Genomic DNA, 12,353 nt, shown 5'->3' with positions numbered 1-12,353 from the left:
ACACACACACACACACACTAGCACAAGGCTACATAGGTATTTCCAGGGCTTCCTCAAAACCCCTTGCCCATTAAGTGAGCTGGGTCTACACACACACACACACACACACACACACACACACACACACTGGCACAAGGCTACATAGGTATTTCTGGAATTAATCCAAGTCTTCCTTTCCTCCCCACCACCCCATGCTCATCAACAAAGTAATACAAACAAAAATGTCCAGTAAAAGCAAATGGATCTTCCCACATTTACTAATGCTTGAAATGCTTTCTTTAGAGAACACTTTTATAGCTCATCATTAAAGAAAAGTCTATACTGTTATGAAAAAGAATAGATCAACTCTTCAGACCACTCCCACATGCCCCCCTGATGGAGGCGGAGATGAGGGCATCCTCGCCATGGGAGGGGCAGGAGACACAAATGGGTCATGTTGAAAATCTGTCCTGGGGCCACCTTTGTACGGGTAAGATGTCGCTCACCTGCCCTTCACTCAAGACACTAGACAAGCATTGATAAAGCATGATCATGTATATTTAATTTACATTTTGACAATTTGCACATAAATAACAATGTAAACCAATACGTAAACATAAGATAGTTTGTTGTTCTAGCAAAGTAAAAAGCCAGTAACTTTGGTCAGTTTTAACTTTGAGGAAAGAAAATAAAACCACTGTTGACTGTGGGCTCAACATTCACATGTAAGAGGCCTAGGGGGAAAGTCAGCCGGTACAGAGAAGCAGGAAGTCCCAAGCCACTGTGCTGGTCTTGGTAATAATTCCCACATCTAAAGACACAAAAGGGGTTAAAGAGAACAAACGAGTGATTTGGAATAGAAAGTATTTGATGTTAATGTCAGTGTGATGCTTTGGTTTACAAACACTGATACATAAAAAAAAAATGTCAGTTTTGCTACTTATAGGAAGAGATCAGTAAGGCCCTTAAGTTTTCCTGGATTAGCAGAAATTTGTTGTTCTCTTCTGCAGGTTGACACTAGTTGCCTTGACCAAAATGCTGTGTATCTATAAACCAGATTGATTAGTGATACATCAGCTATTTAGGAAGAACGAAGAGGAAGAGAGAAAAAATTACAATTGGTAAAGGAGTAATAATGGACTTTTTACTTTCATGTCTTGGGTATGACCGCATAATCATAATGTGGCAAAACAAAAATAAGGCCATCTTAGATTGTCCTTGATAATAAAAAAACACCGCTTCTTGTTATGAGGTCCCTGCCTTTGCACAAGGTTTCAGGATCTCTTACAATATCAGGGTGCCCAAGCTCATCAATGTGTTGTGAGGTCATTGAGTGTTAAGCCAAGTCTGAGAAAGGGTTTTGTTTTGTTTTTTGGCCTTAGGAAAAGAAGGTTCTTTTACATGGTTTGGCTCACAATTTAAGTGGTTATAAATATATTATATATACACATGGAATAGTGGTATAAATAGATTTATAAATATACATCATTCTTTGCTACACCTTGAATGCCGCCATGGAATCTTTGGGCTAAGCAGAGTGGAAGATAGAATGGCACCCGCTCTACCTTCCTGGAGCACACCGAGTTTCTGCGAGAGTAGCAATCATTCGGTAAGACAACATTTCCTGCACTACTGGACACACTCACTGAGGTAACTGTTGTTGAACAACTTTGCAATGCCCTTTCATCTGCAATTAAATTAACCATAAAATGTAAAAACACAAATACTGAGAAAAATCTGAGTTTTACAGAAAGAATACAATTGATCTGTTGGGGATAGTAAAGCCCATTACCCGCTTTTATTTACCCTAAGACAAGGAGAATACCCGTGTTTTTGTTTGTTTTTTATTTGGTTTTAAAGTGTGGCCTGAGCCTATCTACCTCAAATCCTTCCTGGTAGAGCATCATGTTTGTGCAATTTTGACATAACAACAATAAAAAAAAAACCCAACAACAAAAACATCACCCAGATGCAAACCTCACACACATAAAACCATCTGTGCTTTGGGAACGTTTCGCAGTGGTTTTAAACATGGCATTTTGTCTTCTTCACATTTTCGATAATAACGTGGGATGCTGAAGTCACATGGCCACTCTAGATGGTGACATAACTTTGGGGGGGGGTGACCTTGCTTTTTAGAGAGCAAGACAGGTTGGCAAAACCTTTTCACCTTTTTAATAAATCTGTGGCTAGGGGGAAAATAACTGAACTATCTACAGAAGCGTACAAGATTCCCTTTCTTGATTATTCTACTGAAGCTATTATTGGGTAATTCTGCACACATACCCCTAAATTATACAATGTTGTTCTCAAAGGATATGATCCTATGAATTAACACATCAACTGTCTAACTTTGGTATTACCAAAACCTCTTTTTCAAACCGTTATTATAGAGAAAGATTGGCTGAAGTAATGCATTTGGTTTACTAAATCTTAGGTAAACAGATGTGCAGAAATTGTCTCAAGAATGGCCCAAAGACAAAAATATAACATTCATACTCAAATTACAAGGAATTTTCCAGTCATTGTAAACGTTTTTAATTATTGCTTTTTGAATGATAAATTGTATAATAAATTATGAAGAATTATCATTGAAAAAATAATTATGCCTAGGTAATAGTCTTAGCAATGGGAAGGCTATGCAAACATATTCACACAAAATATTCAAAATACAGTTTCAAATATATAGGTGGGATGTAAATAAGTATATATAATATGTGTATATTGTCTTTGCCTCATTTATGCCCTGAGATTCAGTAACTTTGGAGTTCCTTCTTTAATTTCAGAGAGGTGAGGGTAAACCATGTGCCGTCAGGAGAGCTTTGCAGAACTGGATTTATGTACAAGCAATATGCTACAGGCACCCTGACTTGCCAAGTCATAAGTTAAGAAACAAAAACACAACACTTTTTGTTTTCTGAAAATCTTAAGGATCCACTGGTTCGACTGTTTCTTGTTTGACCTTGACAGGCCCCAGAGGTAGTGGGTTGCTGTGAGGCAACTTCAGGAGGGACAGGTCGGATGACTCATAAAGGTTACACCCTGAGAGGAGTCCATTCCCCATGTTTCTTTGCAAAGACACTTTCAGGCCAGTTTCTTCTTTCTCCTTCCTGACCACGGCCAGAATTTCTTTCTCCACCGCAGAGGTCACATCAATGTTGTCCTCCATGTCCTCGAGCCGGTCGGCATTGTCACTGATGTCGAACTTCTCGATTTCTTCGTTGATTCGGGTCAGGTCCTCCAGGGGCAGCCCTGTGGCTGGGGCCATGGGACAGTTCCCTTTCAGGTGGACCTTGAGGCTACAGAGGTGGATGTAACTCTTGTGGCAATGGACACACTTGTGGGGCCGCTCCCGGGTGTGTAGGCGCTTGTGGAGTTTCAGGTGCACAAACTGGGTGAACTTGGCAGGGCACACCTTACACTGGTAAGGCTTCTCTCCAGAGTGGAGTCGCAGGTGGGTCTTGAGATTGCTGGTGCTGCTAAATCGCTTGTGACAAACCTGCAGTGTGGGGACCAGGGCAGAGAAGGGAGAAGGGACAACCAGACAATGAAAAGATGCCAGTGGGAGGGGCAGGCTTACAAACTGATGCTCTGCAACCTGGTAGGCGAGAAGCCTCCCTGTGGCACCTATGGTGTGGCATTAAGCAAACAGGGCGATGTGGCCACACTGCATATGAGGTGGTGTTTATTTCCCCTACCATTTTCCACCCACTGGGAGCTGGCTGTGTCATCACCTCAGCTCACAGCAGGCACAGGGCTCTCCGCCCGTGGCAAGGCAGAAGGCTATGTGGGATGATCTATGGGTCGTGTGACCTGGGGAGGCCAACTCCTCAGATATTTTCTACAAAAGTCAGAAGTTCTACCCCCAAAATACTGCCCACCTGGCATTCATGTGGCTTTTCTCCCGTGTGTACCAGGTAGTGTTTCTGCAGGTGGGCGAGCTGAGTAAAGCCTTTGTTGCAAGTCTGACATTTGAAAGGCCGTTCTCCACTGTGCACTCTGAGGTGTACCTGGGAAGAAGCCACACGTGTTAGCTCCGCTCTTGGCTGTCCAGAAGACCTAACGTTTCTGCTCAAGGACTCAGGCATTTATGATGCAAAGATCTTAAGAGAAGCATCAAGAATAAGCCCTAAAAAGAACAGATAAAGCCCTGAGGGTTTACTGAACGCTTTGTTTTGCTTGCGCAGAAAGAATGAAAGTTACAGGCTAGCGGGACTAACCTTCTAGCCCAAACCCCATGTTTTCATTATTTAGAAGAAATTCAGGAGAGGGGAAGTAACTTGTTCAAAGCCACACAGCCAGAAGTGGCAAAAGCAAAGTCAAACTATTCCTGGCCTGCTCTCACGCTACTGAAGATAAAAGTTTACAACTGTCAAAAGTGAGCCAAACACAAACACACACATGTGCACACAGGTACAGACCCCGGCAGACAGTCAGACTGCTGCACTCTGAGGCTTACCTTCAGGTTTGAGAGCTGGCCGAAAGTCTTGGAGCAAACGTTGCACTCATACTTAATCTTGCCATTCTGCTTCTTCAGGGGATAGGGAAGTGTCTTGTAGCCAGTCATGTTTCTTTTGTTTTTTATGAGATTCATGGCTTCATCACTGCTGGGGGCTGCCATCGCTGCTGAGGTAGCTTTGGGCTGCACCACGTGTTCTGCGGTGGCCGCTGTGCCTGCAGTCGGAGACCCGCTGGTGGGGCTGCACACCTTGTCCTTCATGCTGGCGGCGGCCCCGGTGAGGGAAAAGGCACTGTGGGGTGCCGGGACCAGCACGTCTCTGGGGTGTTCAGGCTGAAGCAATCTCCGAGCTCCTTCCGAGGGCAGAGAGCTCGGGAGAGAGGCTGGGGCGAGCATGGGGTGAGGCAGGCTGCCCCCACCGAGAAGGTTACTGTAGACAGGGTACAACCTGGGGAAGAGGCCAAAGTTGCTGACGCCATTGATGCTGCTCATGGTGCTCAGGCTGTTACAGTTCATGCCGTAGGGGGGCAAAATGAACTTGGGGTAGTGGGCGTTGTAGGAGGAGATGAAGGCTGGTGGGAGGTGTGGGGGAGGTGCATATCCAGGGTAAGAAGCCAGACCTTCGGTGCCACAGGGCGCATTCAAGTAGGAGTAAGAGTCTCGGTGTTCTTGAGAGCCAGGAGCCAGAGGCGACAGAGTATTCCCTGGGCTGCCGTGAGGGCTGGCACTTTTGAGGCTGCGATCGGGGCTGCTTCTGGCGGAGGGACTGGGTGTTGTGGAGGAGGGGATGGGAGAGTGAGTGATGTACGTCGGCCTCTCCATCCCGTAGGCCAGGGAAGAAGCTTTCATCAGAAAGTCTTCCGGTAGAGGGGCCCGGATTGGGTACACAACCCGAGGGTAGAAGGGCATTTCAGGACTCCCATTTTTTCTGAAGTCATCTGCGTCCTTTTCTGAAGTGAGGGGTGAAATGTTTGAACAGTAGAAGTCCTTTCCTTTGGAGGGGTGGGAGTCCAATTTTAGGATTTCCTTCACACTATACTCTCTCTTCGGAGCGTTCTTTGGGCAAAGGTCATTTTTCTCAGTGCTCTGCTGCTTTGGATAGCTCTGTGTCTGCGCTGCAATGAAGAAGAAAGGGCGATTACTCAGAGAGGTACAGAGAATTGAAGTGAAATTGCCCAAGTTGTTCTCTCCTTGAGAAACCCGAGCACCAGCTGGCCACAGTGCGAGACACCTGCTTTCTCAGCACCCTCTCATCCTGGAGGCTCCGGGCCACTCACTCAGTGCGGCTCCACTTCCTTCTCAGTAAAACGGGGGCACTGGCAGCACTGATTGAGCAAACAGCATAGTTTGGATCATTTTGTTTCCACTAGCAGAAGAAACTTTACCATGGAAGGAAAAGTGCTGTTCAAGCTAGAACAGGACTTCTTCCATTAAAGTGGGGTGGAAAAATTCTAGGTGGGGGGTGTCACAGGTGAATGAATGTCATTCTGAGGAAATCAGCACGTCCTGCGAACTAGATGTGAAAGATTAAGACTCATTTCAAGTAATAAGCAGTCATCAATTTCGCCTTCATTCTTGTTTAATACGAATTTGATAAAATCCTGTTCACACGGCCAAGGCCAAACAGACATGTAGGACACGCAGATGCCACCTCTCACCCTCAATTTGCTGACAACTAAAGAATTTCACCAAGGCTTTGTCTGGTCTAACCAGGCTTCCAGCAATGCTGTCCCCTAGAATCACAAGGCATGACATAGTCACCTATGCCAAACCACAACAGGCACTTCCTGAGCCAGTTCAATTGCTAAGAGTACCAAAACAAACAAACAAACAAACAAAACACACATACACCAGGCAGCTAAGATGAAAGCTTTCATTCCAAAAGATGACATAATGCTACTTGGTAAATATACTATTTAGGAACAGCAGCAATGAGGGGGATATTTCCAGACTGTCCAGGCCATCACTAGCCCTGTCCCTCCAACCACACAGGGAAAATGCTGTCTTCAGGAAAATATCCATCAGAACAGGGAAAACCAAAAATTCCCTACTCAGCCTTCTTTGAAAATCAAAAGTAAAACATATGCTGCTCAGTTGGAGCTCAGGTCACTGGAGGGCCATCACTGCAATGTGAGCACCTGCCCTAGCCATGGGAGGAGGCTGAAGGCATCAGCCGTTGGTGTGTGGAGACCATGCCAGGCAGGAGGGCTCTCAGGCTCAGCATTAGCAGAGGACACGTTCTGGGGATCAGGCTGTAGCCTCTGTAAATGCATCATTCCCGTCTTAAAAAAAAAATCCCTGTTTGATTTAGCTGAGAAGGAACTCCAAGCTTGATATCTGATAGGTCTAGAAATGAACGCTGTGGACCCCCCCCCCCCCCCCCCCCCCCCCCCCCCGGTTTCTGAACTCTTCAAATCCATTCTCTAGGCTGACAGGCTGGAGGGGTCTGATTCCAGTTATCTGCTGCTGGCTGTTATCAGTTACTCCTGCTGAGCCGGCAGCCCCAGAATAAATACAGCGAGACATCATCAGGCAAGATGCTGATCAGGGGGCAGTGATGGAAGGCCTGTTGAGGGAGAGGGATTTCTGAAGCCACTAAACCAAAATAAATACCCCCTTATCAGGCCAATATCAGTCTTTCAGTGAGGCCCAGCAGGCAGGAAGTTCAAATTGTCACTTTTGTTTTTTAAAGCTGAAACAGTCAAAGAAGAGAGACAACTGAGTTGGAAAACTGATAGGCAAGACATCTATCTATCTCACAGCCACAGGAAGGAATTTTATGGAAGTTAAAAAAGAATGATTTGGAGGCATCCACAAAGGATGCCCACATTAAAAAAAAAAGATGTCACCCTAAATAAAATGAAAATAGAGATACTCCACCATCATTAACTTTCTGCCATTTTTATGTGGCAGATTTCACTAAGTCTCTTAATATTTCCAGTGGCTTCAAGACTCCCTCAATTCTAAAATTCAACAAATTAAAGCTGTAAGCAAAGACTTGAAGTCCAGCCATAGCATCATTCCTCCTGCACAGTTAGGTGTTGTTACTAAGCTCCTCAATAATTCGATTATTGAACAGAAACAAAGCAAATGATTAGGTGAATGAACAAGAAAGTCAGAATACATCAGTTTTCTATGCAAAATACTTTTAGTACAGTGTCCGGCACATAGTAAACCCACAATAAATGTTTGCTAGCTCTTATGCCTTTGTAAAAACAAATCTACATTTTATTCCAAAACAATATCCAGGGGGAAGTGACTTCCCCAAGGTGGAGGTCATGCTGTCCACACGAAGGTACATTTAAAAAAATCATCTTTCAGCAGCTGAGTAATCAATGGAGCTGGTGTCATTTCTGACTCTCCCACTCAGCAGCAGCTTGAGTTAACATGAAAAAGAAAATCAAGATCTGTTTTTGTTCTTAAATCTTAAATGGCTGTAGGCGGATAGAGTCATTTCAAGAGTGAACTGCTTCTGAAGGCTCCAAGTTGCTTAATTATGCCGACTCACATTTTCGATCTATAATAAGAACCCCCAAGACTACAAGAAAGAACCTAGAAGTTCGGCAGCAGGCAAAACAAAGTGTTTTCAAGTGAAACTGAGAAAGCAGATTAACATTTAGAGTCTACAATTTGGTCAACTGTTTTCTAGATGGGTTAGTTAGATAGATAGAAAAAAAAAAAAAACCCAAAAACCTTGGGAGGGGTAGGAGTTAATAGTTCTGACTCCCTTTTTTCTTTCTTTTTTTAAAAATGCCGATTTGTGATTTCTGACTACTTCTTTTTCTTTACCTCAGCGTGCTTCTACTCTCTTCTCCTCAACGCTCTACCTGTGGAAACATCACTACCATTAAAAACCCTCACGGAGCTTCCAGCACAGACCCTGGCTGTGCTTGAAGCACGGAAACCCAATACAACTCACTTGCAGACACAATCTACCTATTAGGCCTGATGAAATAGTGGAAATTTTCCTGATCAGAGTCTCAATCATCAGTTACCACACCTAAAACAACTGGTTTCACAACTGGCAGTAGGAGTCTTGGCTTAATGTCACTGGTATTGTTAACTCTCATTCTTTACTAGGAATACCAGACAATGAAAGGGTACTTGGAAATGTTAAACCGCCATTTAGATTTAAAAAATTCTGCATAAACAGAAAGGGATATTTAAGTGTCATTTCACAGCATATAAGAATGTTGCATCTGAACCCAAAGGATAAGCCCGTGAAACTTAAAAATACTCTGCAAAGCTTTTCATTGGGGAATAAAAATGCAAGGCCTTTAAAAACCTTTCTTTGATGGGGATAAATAGAAAAAAAAAACACAAAAAAACCCCTTTCTTTGATTGGCAGAGAGGGAAGGACGTATGCACAGCTTTTCTGTGGTTGGTGCAAAGTCACTGGGGTTCGTCACTTCAAATGGAGTGAACGTTTAAAAAAAATCAGTTTCTCTCTGATTCCATGAATGATTAAGCTCAAGAAATGTACGGAGACCCTCAAGAGGAAGTGACTTGTTTTGCTGAAAAAGTTAGAAGTAGCACATCTCCCCATGAGATGCCTGCTGGAATGGAAGTTGTCTTTTCCTACCAGCCCTGAGCACTGGGCCTGGCATAAACAGAAAGTGAAATAGCTGGGCTCCCGGGATCCTTGACACTAGGCACAGCAGAGATTCTTGGGAGCAGTGAAGAGAGAGGAGGGGAAAGAATGGCCACCTTTGGCCAGGACCTAATTATACCTATCACACATGTTGGAAGCCAGTTTATTTTCAAACATTCTAAGACTTCTTCATGAAGGTCAAGCGTGCATGGAGTGTGTGTGTGTGTGTGTGTGTACCACAAACACAAATCTAAAAGGTGGTCTTATAGGAAAGATTTTTAATCTAGTCGCTGTTTTTCAGAAAACTACAAATACAGTCTCTTAAGATCCTAGGAAGATCAAGTAAAGTAGACACAGTGGGATGAGCACTAAATAGCTACAGAGTTGGATTATACCTGACTAACAAAAATTTTTGGTTTGTTAACTGGTTCAACAGTTGAAGTCAAAATTCTAATTTATATTAACATTCATTCCAAAAGTCTCAAAAACAAAAGTTTGAACAGCCTTCAGATAAAGCAAATGGGAAACTATATCAATGATTGATGAATCGAGTGAATGGTACCTGGGAATTCTTTGTTCTATACTTGCAACTTCTCCTTAACCTTGAAATGACATTAAAATCAAAAGCCAGCATTTAGATGTTGAAACTTTTAAACCAAATTAAGGTTAAATTAAAATTTTTTTTAACTGTTTATTACTTAGCAGTGTTACTGAGAACACACAACTATATTTAGAACAGGTTGGAATTTTATGGTAATTCTTCAATCATTCCTAGAGGTCATGTGAGAATGACTAAAACAAAGTAGCCCTTTGTAGAGAGGAAATGGCAGCAACTTTAACCAAAGAAAAAAAGTAAAAGCTGCCTGACCAGGTGGTGGTGCAGTGGGTAGAGTGTCAAACTAGGATGCAGAGGACCCAGGTTTGAGACCCTAAGGTCGCCAGCTTGAGAGCGGATCATCTGGTTCGAGCAAGGCTCAGCAGCTTGAGCCCAAGGTTGCTGGCTCGGGCAAGGGGTCACTCAGTCTGCTCTAGCCCCCACCCCCACCCCCAGTCAAGGCGCATATGAGAAAGCAATCAATGAACAACTAAGGTGCCTCAACGAAGAACTGATGCTTCTCATCTCTCTCCCTTCCTATCTGTCTGTCCCTATCTGTCTCTCTCTCTGACTCTCTGTTTCTGTCAAAAAATAAAAAATAAAATTTAAAAAAAGCTTATAATATAGCTAAGGAATTGAGAATTTGTTAAACTTAGTGCCTAGATTAGGCCACCTATACTTGTTAAGGTCAAGTGATAGGTGGCTACTGTAATACTGATCAGGTGATCAGATAAAGGAAGAAAGCTAAGGTATAAAATCTTGTTATTCATTTAGAATAATACTTAAAAATTTATAGCTGTGCATTTTTCTAGAATCAATCTCGTATGTTTCACATCAGACCATAACTTAATAACCAAATGTGCCTCTCTACAAGATTTTGATGCACATTGTAAGCACCGACAAATGACCACAAACAAGGGACCACACCTTGCAAACTAAGCATGTCAGGACCAGTCTCTACTTAACTCCCACCCGCCCCCTTTTGGATGGATTAGAATTGGACATACAATTCTTCCGATGATCTTCTGAGCTGAACTCTCAAGGTAGCTCTTAATATTTTTTAAATGATCAAGTCTTATAATAGGAAATGGGTACTAAAAACTGCCCCCCCCCTTAGTGCCTAGTTTAAGCCACCTACTCGGCCCAACAAAAGAAGCCATATAATTAAACAACATGTTATTAGTTCATAGGGGCAGAACTGACACGACTGGCATTTAAACATTTTTTTTTTGTTCTGTAATCCACTTACTGAGATTCATCACTGTCAGCTCTCCAGAATAAGGGTAGTGAAGCCTTTCTGCAAAGTCCCGACAATACCACACAAGAAGCTCCTGGTTGGCAGGAATGGGCTTAATGGTATAGAAGTAGATGTTCATCCCGTTCTGACAGGCAGCCAGGTTTTGATCCCGGGCAGAGTGGGCCGGATTCACATAGCGCATCCAGTTGCTTTTCTCCTCATTAAAGCCATCAATGAAGTGGAGCAGCTCTCCTCTGGAATAGATCTGTCCAAAAGAGAAGAGAAACTGGTTGAAGAACATCAGCCCCCAACACCTCTGAGAATAAACACAGCAAGCACCCTGTGTGATTTCTAGTCCCCTGTTGCCTAGTTAGCCAGAGAATCAAATCGGTTTGACTGAAGTAGTCTTGAGTCAGCAGAAATAAGGGCAAAAAACAGGCAAGGCATACTTTGTCAGTTACCTTTTCCATTTCGGTTTTATCGTCTTTTCACGTGAGGGGAAAAATAACAGAAGAACAAAACACAAAAATTTCATTTAAGGAGCTGCCTCAGACGAATCAAACCACCAGAGTTCTACTTTTGCTCTGGCAGCGAATGGCAAATGGGTGATGCTACTAACCTGAGTTCTGATTATGTTGACTTTTAATGCTTTGAGTCACTGGGTAGAAGACCAAGCCGACTGAATACGTCAAACTGAGTCTCTCAACTTTTTCTATGGCCTCTGTACTTGCCATTTCCTACACCCCCGCCCAAGACTTAAACTATGCAAACATCCTCCACCCCCAAGCCTCTGAGTCCAGAAGTAACACTTGTTCATATGAATACTTGGAACCTTGCCTTTTTGTGGAAACACTGGGTGGGGCAAAGGTGAACTTCACCTGCCATAACAAAGTGAACACCGGGACAGAAGCCAGAATTTGACAGTCTACTAAGAAGTCACTTTTCCTCTTGATCAACATGCTCAGCCTTGCCAAAGGAGGGGAGAGGGAACCCTCTTATCTGTGAGGAGGTTGGCTAAAACACCACGCACAGAGTCACAGACATGTGCTTTTGGAAAAAGAACAGGAAGAAGGCACTATGTCGTTCTTTAAAGGCAACTCCTAGTGAAGAATTCAGACTTGGCCTTATAGTAATACGACTTCTGGTTAACAGATGCACTCAAGCCACTCGGGTAAAAGGCAGAGGTAAGAACAGGAAAAATTAAAATTTACACTCTTACTGAAACAATCTCATAAAACAAACTCCTGACCCTTCCACGGAACGTTTCTCTCTCTCCCTCTTTTTAAGATGTACTACCTTTTCTTCAGACTTAAGACATTTCCTTAGATATATAAAATCAATACCTGGTAATCTGTAACGTGTAGTCTCCAAGCAGTGAGGGCACGGCTCGTAGCAGAAATTTCACTCTAACCGGAAAGCAGGTTACTGCTTTGTTAGTCACATACTATACTAGTCTATAAATTGATTCTGTATTTCGCTCAAATGTTATCAG

General features: G+C 43.2%; 1 protein-coding gene across 4 annotated transcripts in view; it reads right to left on the bottom strand.

Annotated features, from left to right (window-relative positions):
- Positions 1–515: 515 nt before the first annotated feature.
- The window catches only part of PRDM1 (PR/SET domain 1), a 74,367-nt gene continuing 62,529 nt past the window's right edge, over positions 516–12,353 (bottom strand). For all 4 annotated transcript variants that reach the window (XM_066248167.1, XM_066248166.1, XM_066248168.1 and 1 more), the window contains 4 exons: positions 10,874–11,126; positions 4,439–5,553; positions 3,861–3,989; positions 516–3,478 (listed from right to left, as the gene is read on the bottom strand). In XM_066248167.1, the coding sequence (XP_066104264.1) occupies positions 2,906–3,478; positions 3,861–3,989; positions 4,439–5,553; positions 10,874–11,126 (2,070 nt within the window). In that variant the 3' untranslated portion in view covers positions 516–2,905. The remainder of the gene's footprint in view (positions 3,479–3,860; positions 3,990–4,438; positions 5,554–10,873; positions 11,127–12,353) is intronic.

The sequence above is a fragment of the Saccopteryx bilineata genome, chromosome 12 (assembly GCF_036850765.1).
Source record: "Saccopteryx bilineata isolate mSacBil1 chromosome 12, mSacBil1_pri_phased_curated, whole genome shotgun sequence".
NCBI lineage: Eukaryota > Metazoa > Chordata > Mammalia > Chiroptera > Emballonuridae > Saccopteryx > Saccopteryx bilineata.
The sequence above is the reverse complement of the archived record's forward strand: the minus strand, read 5'-3'. Positions and strand labels throughout refer to the sequence as shown.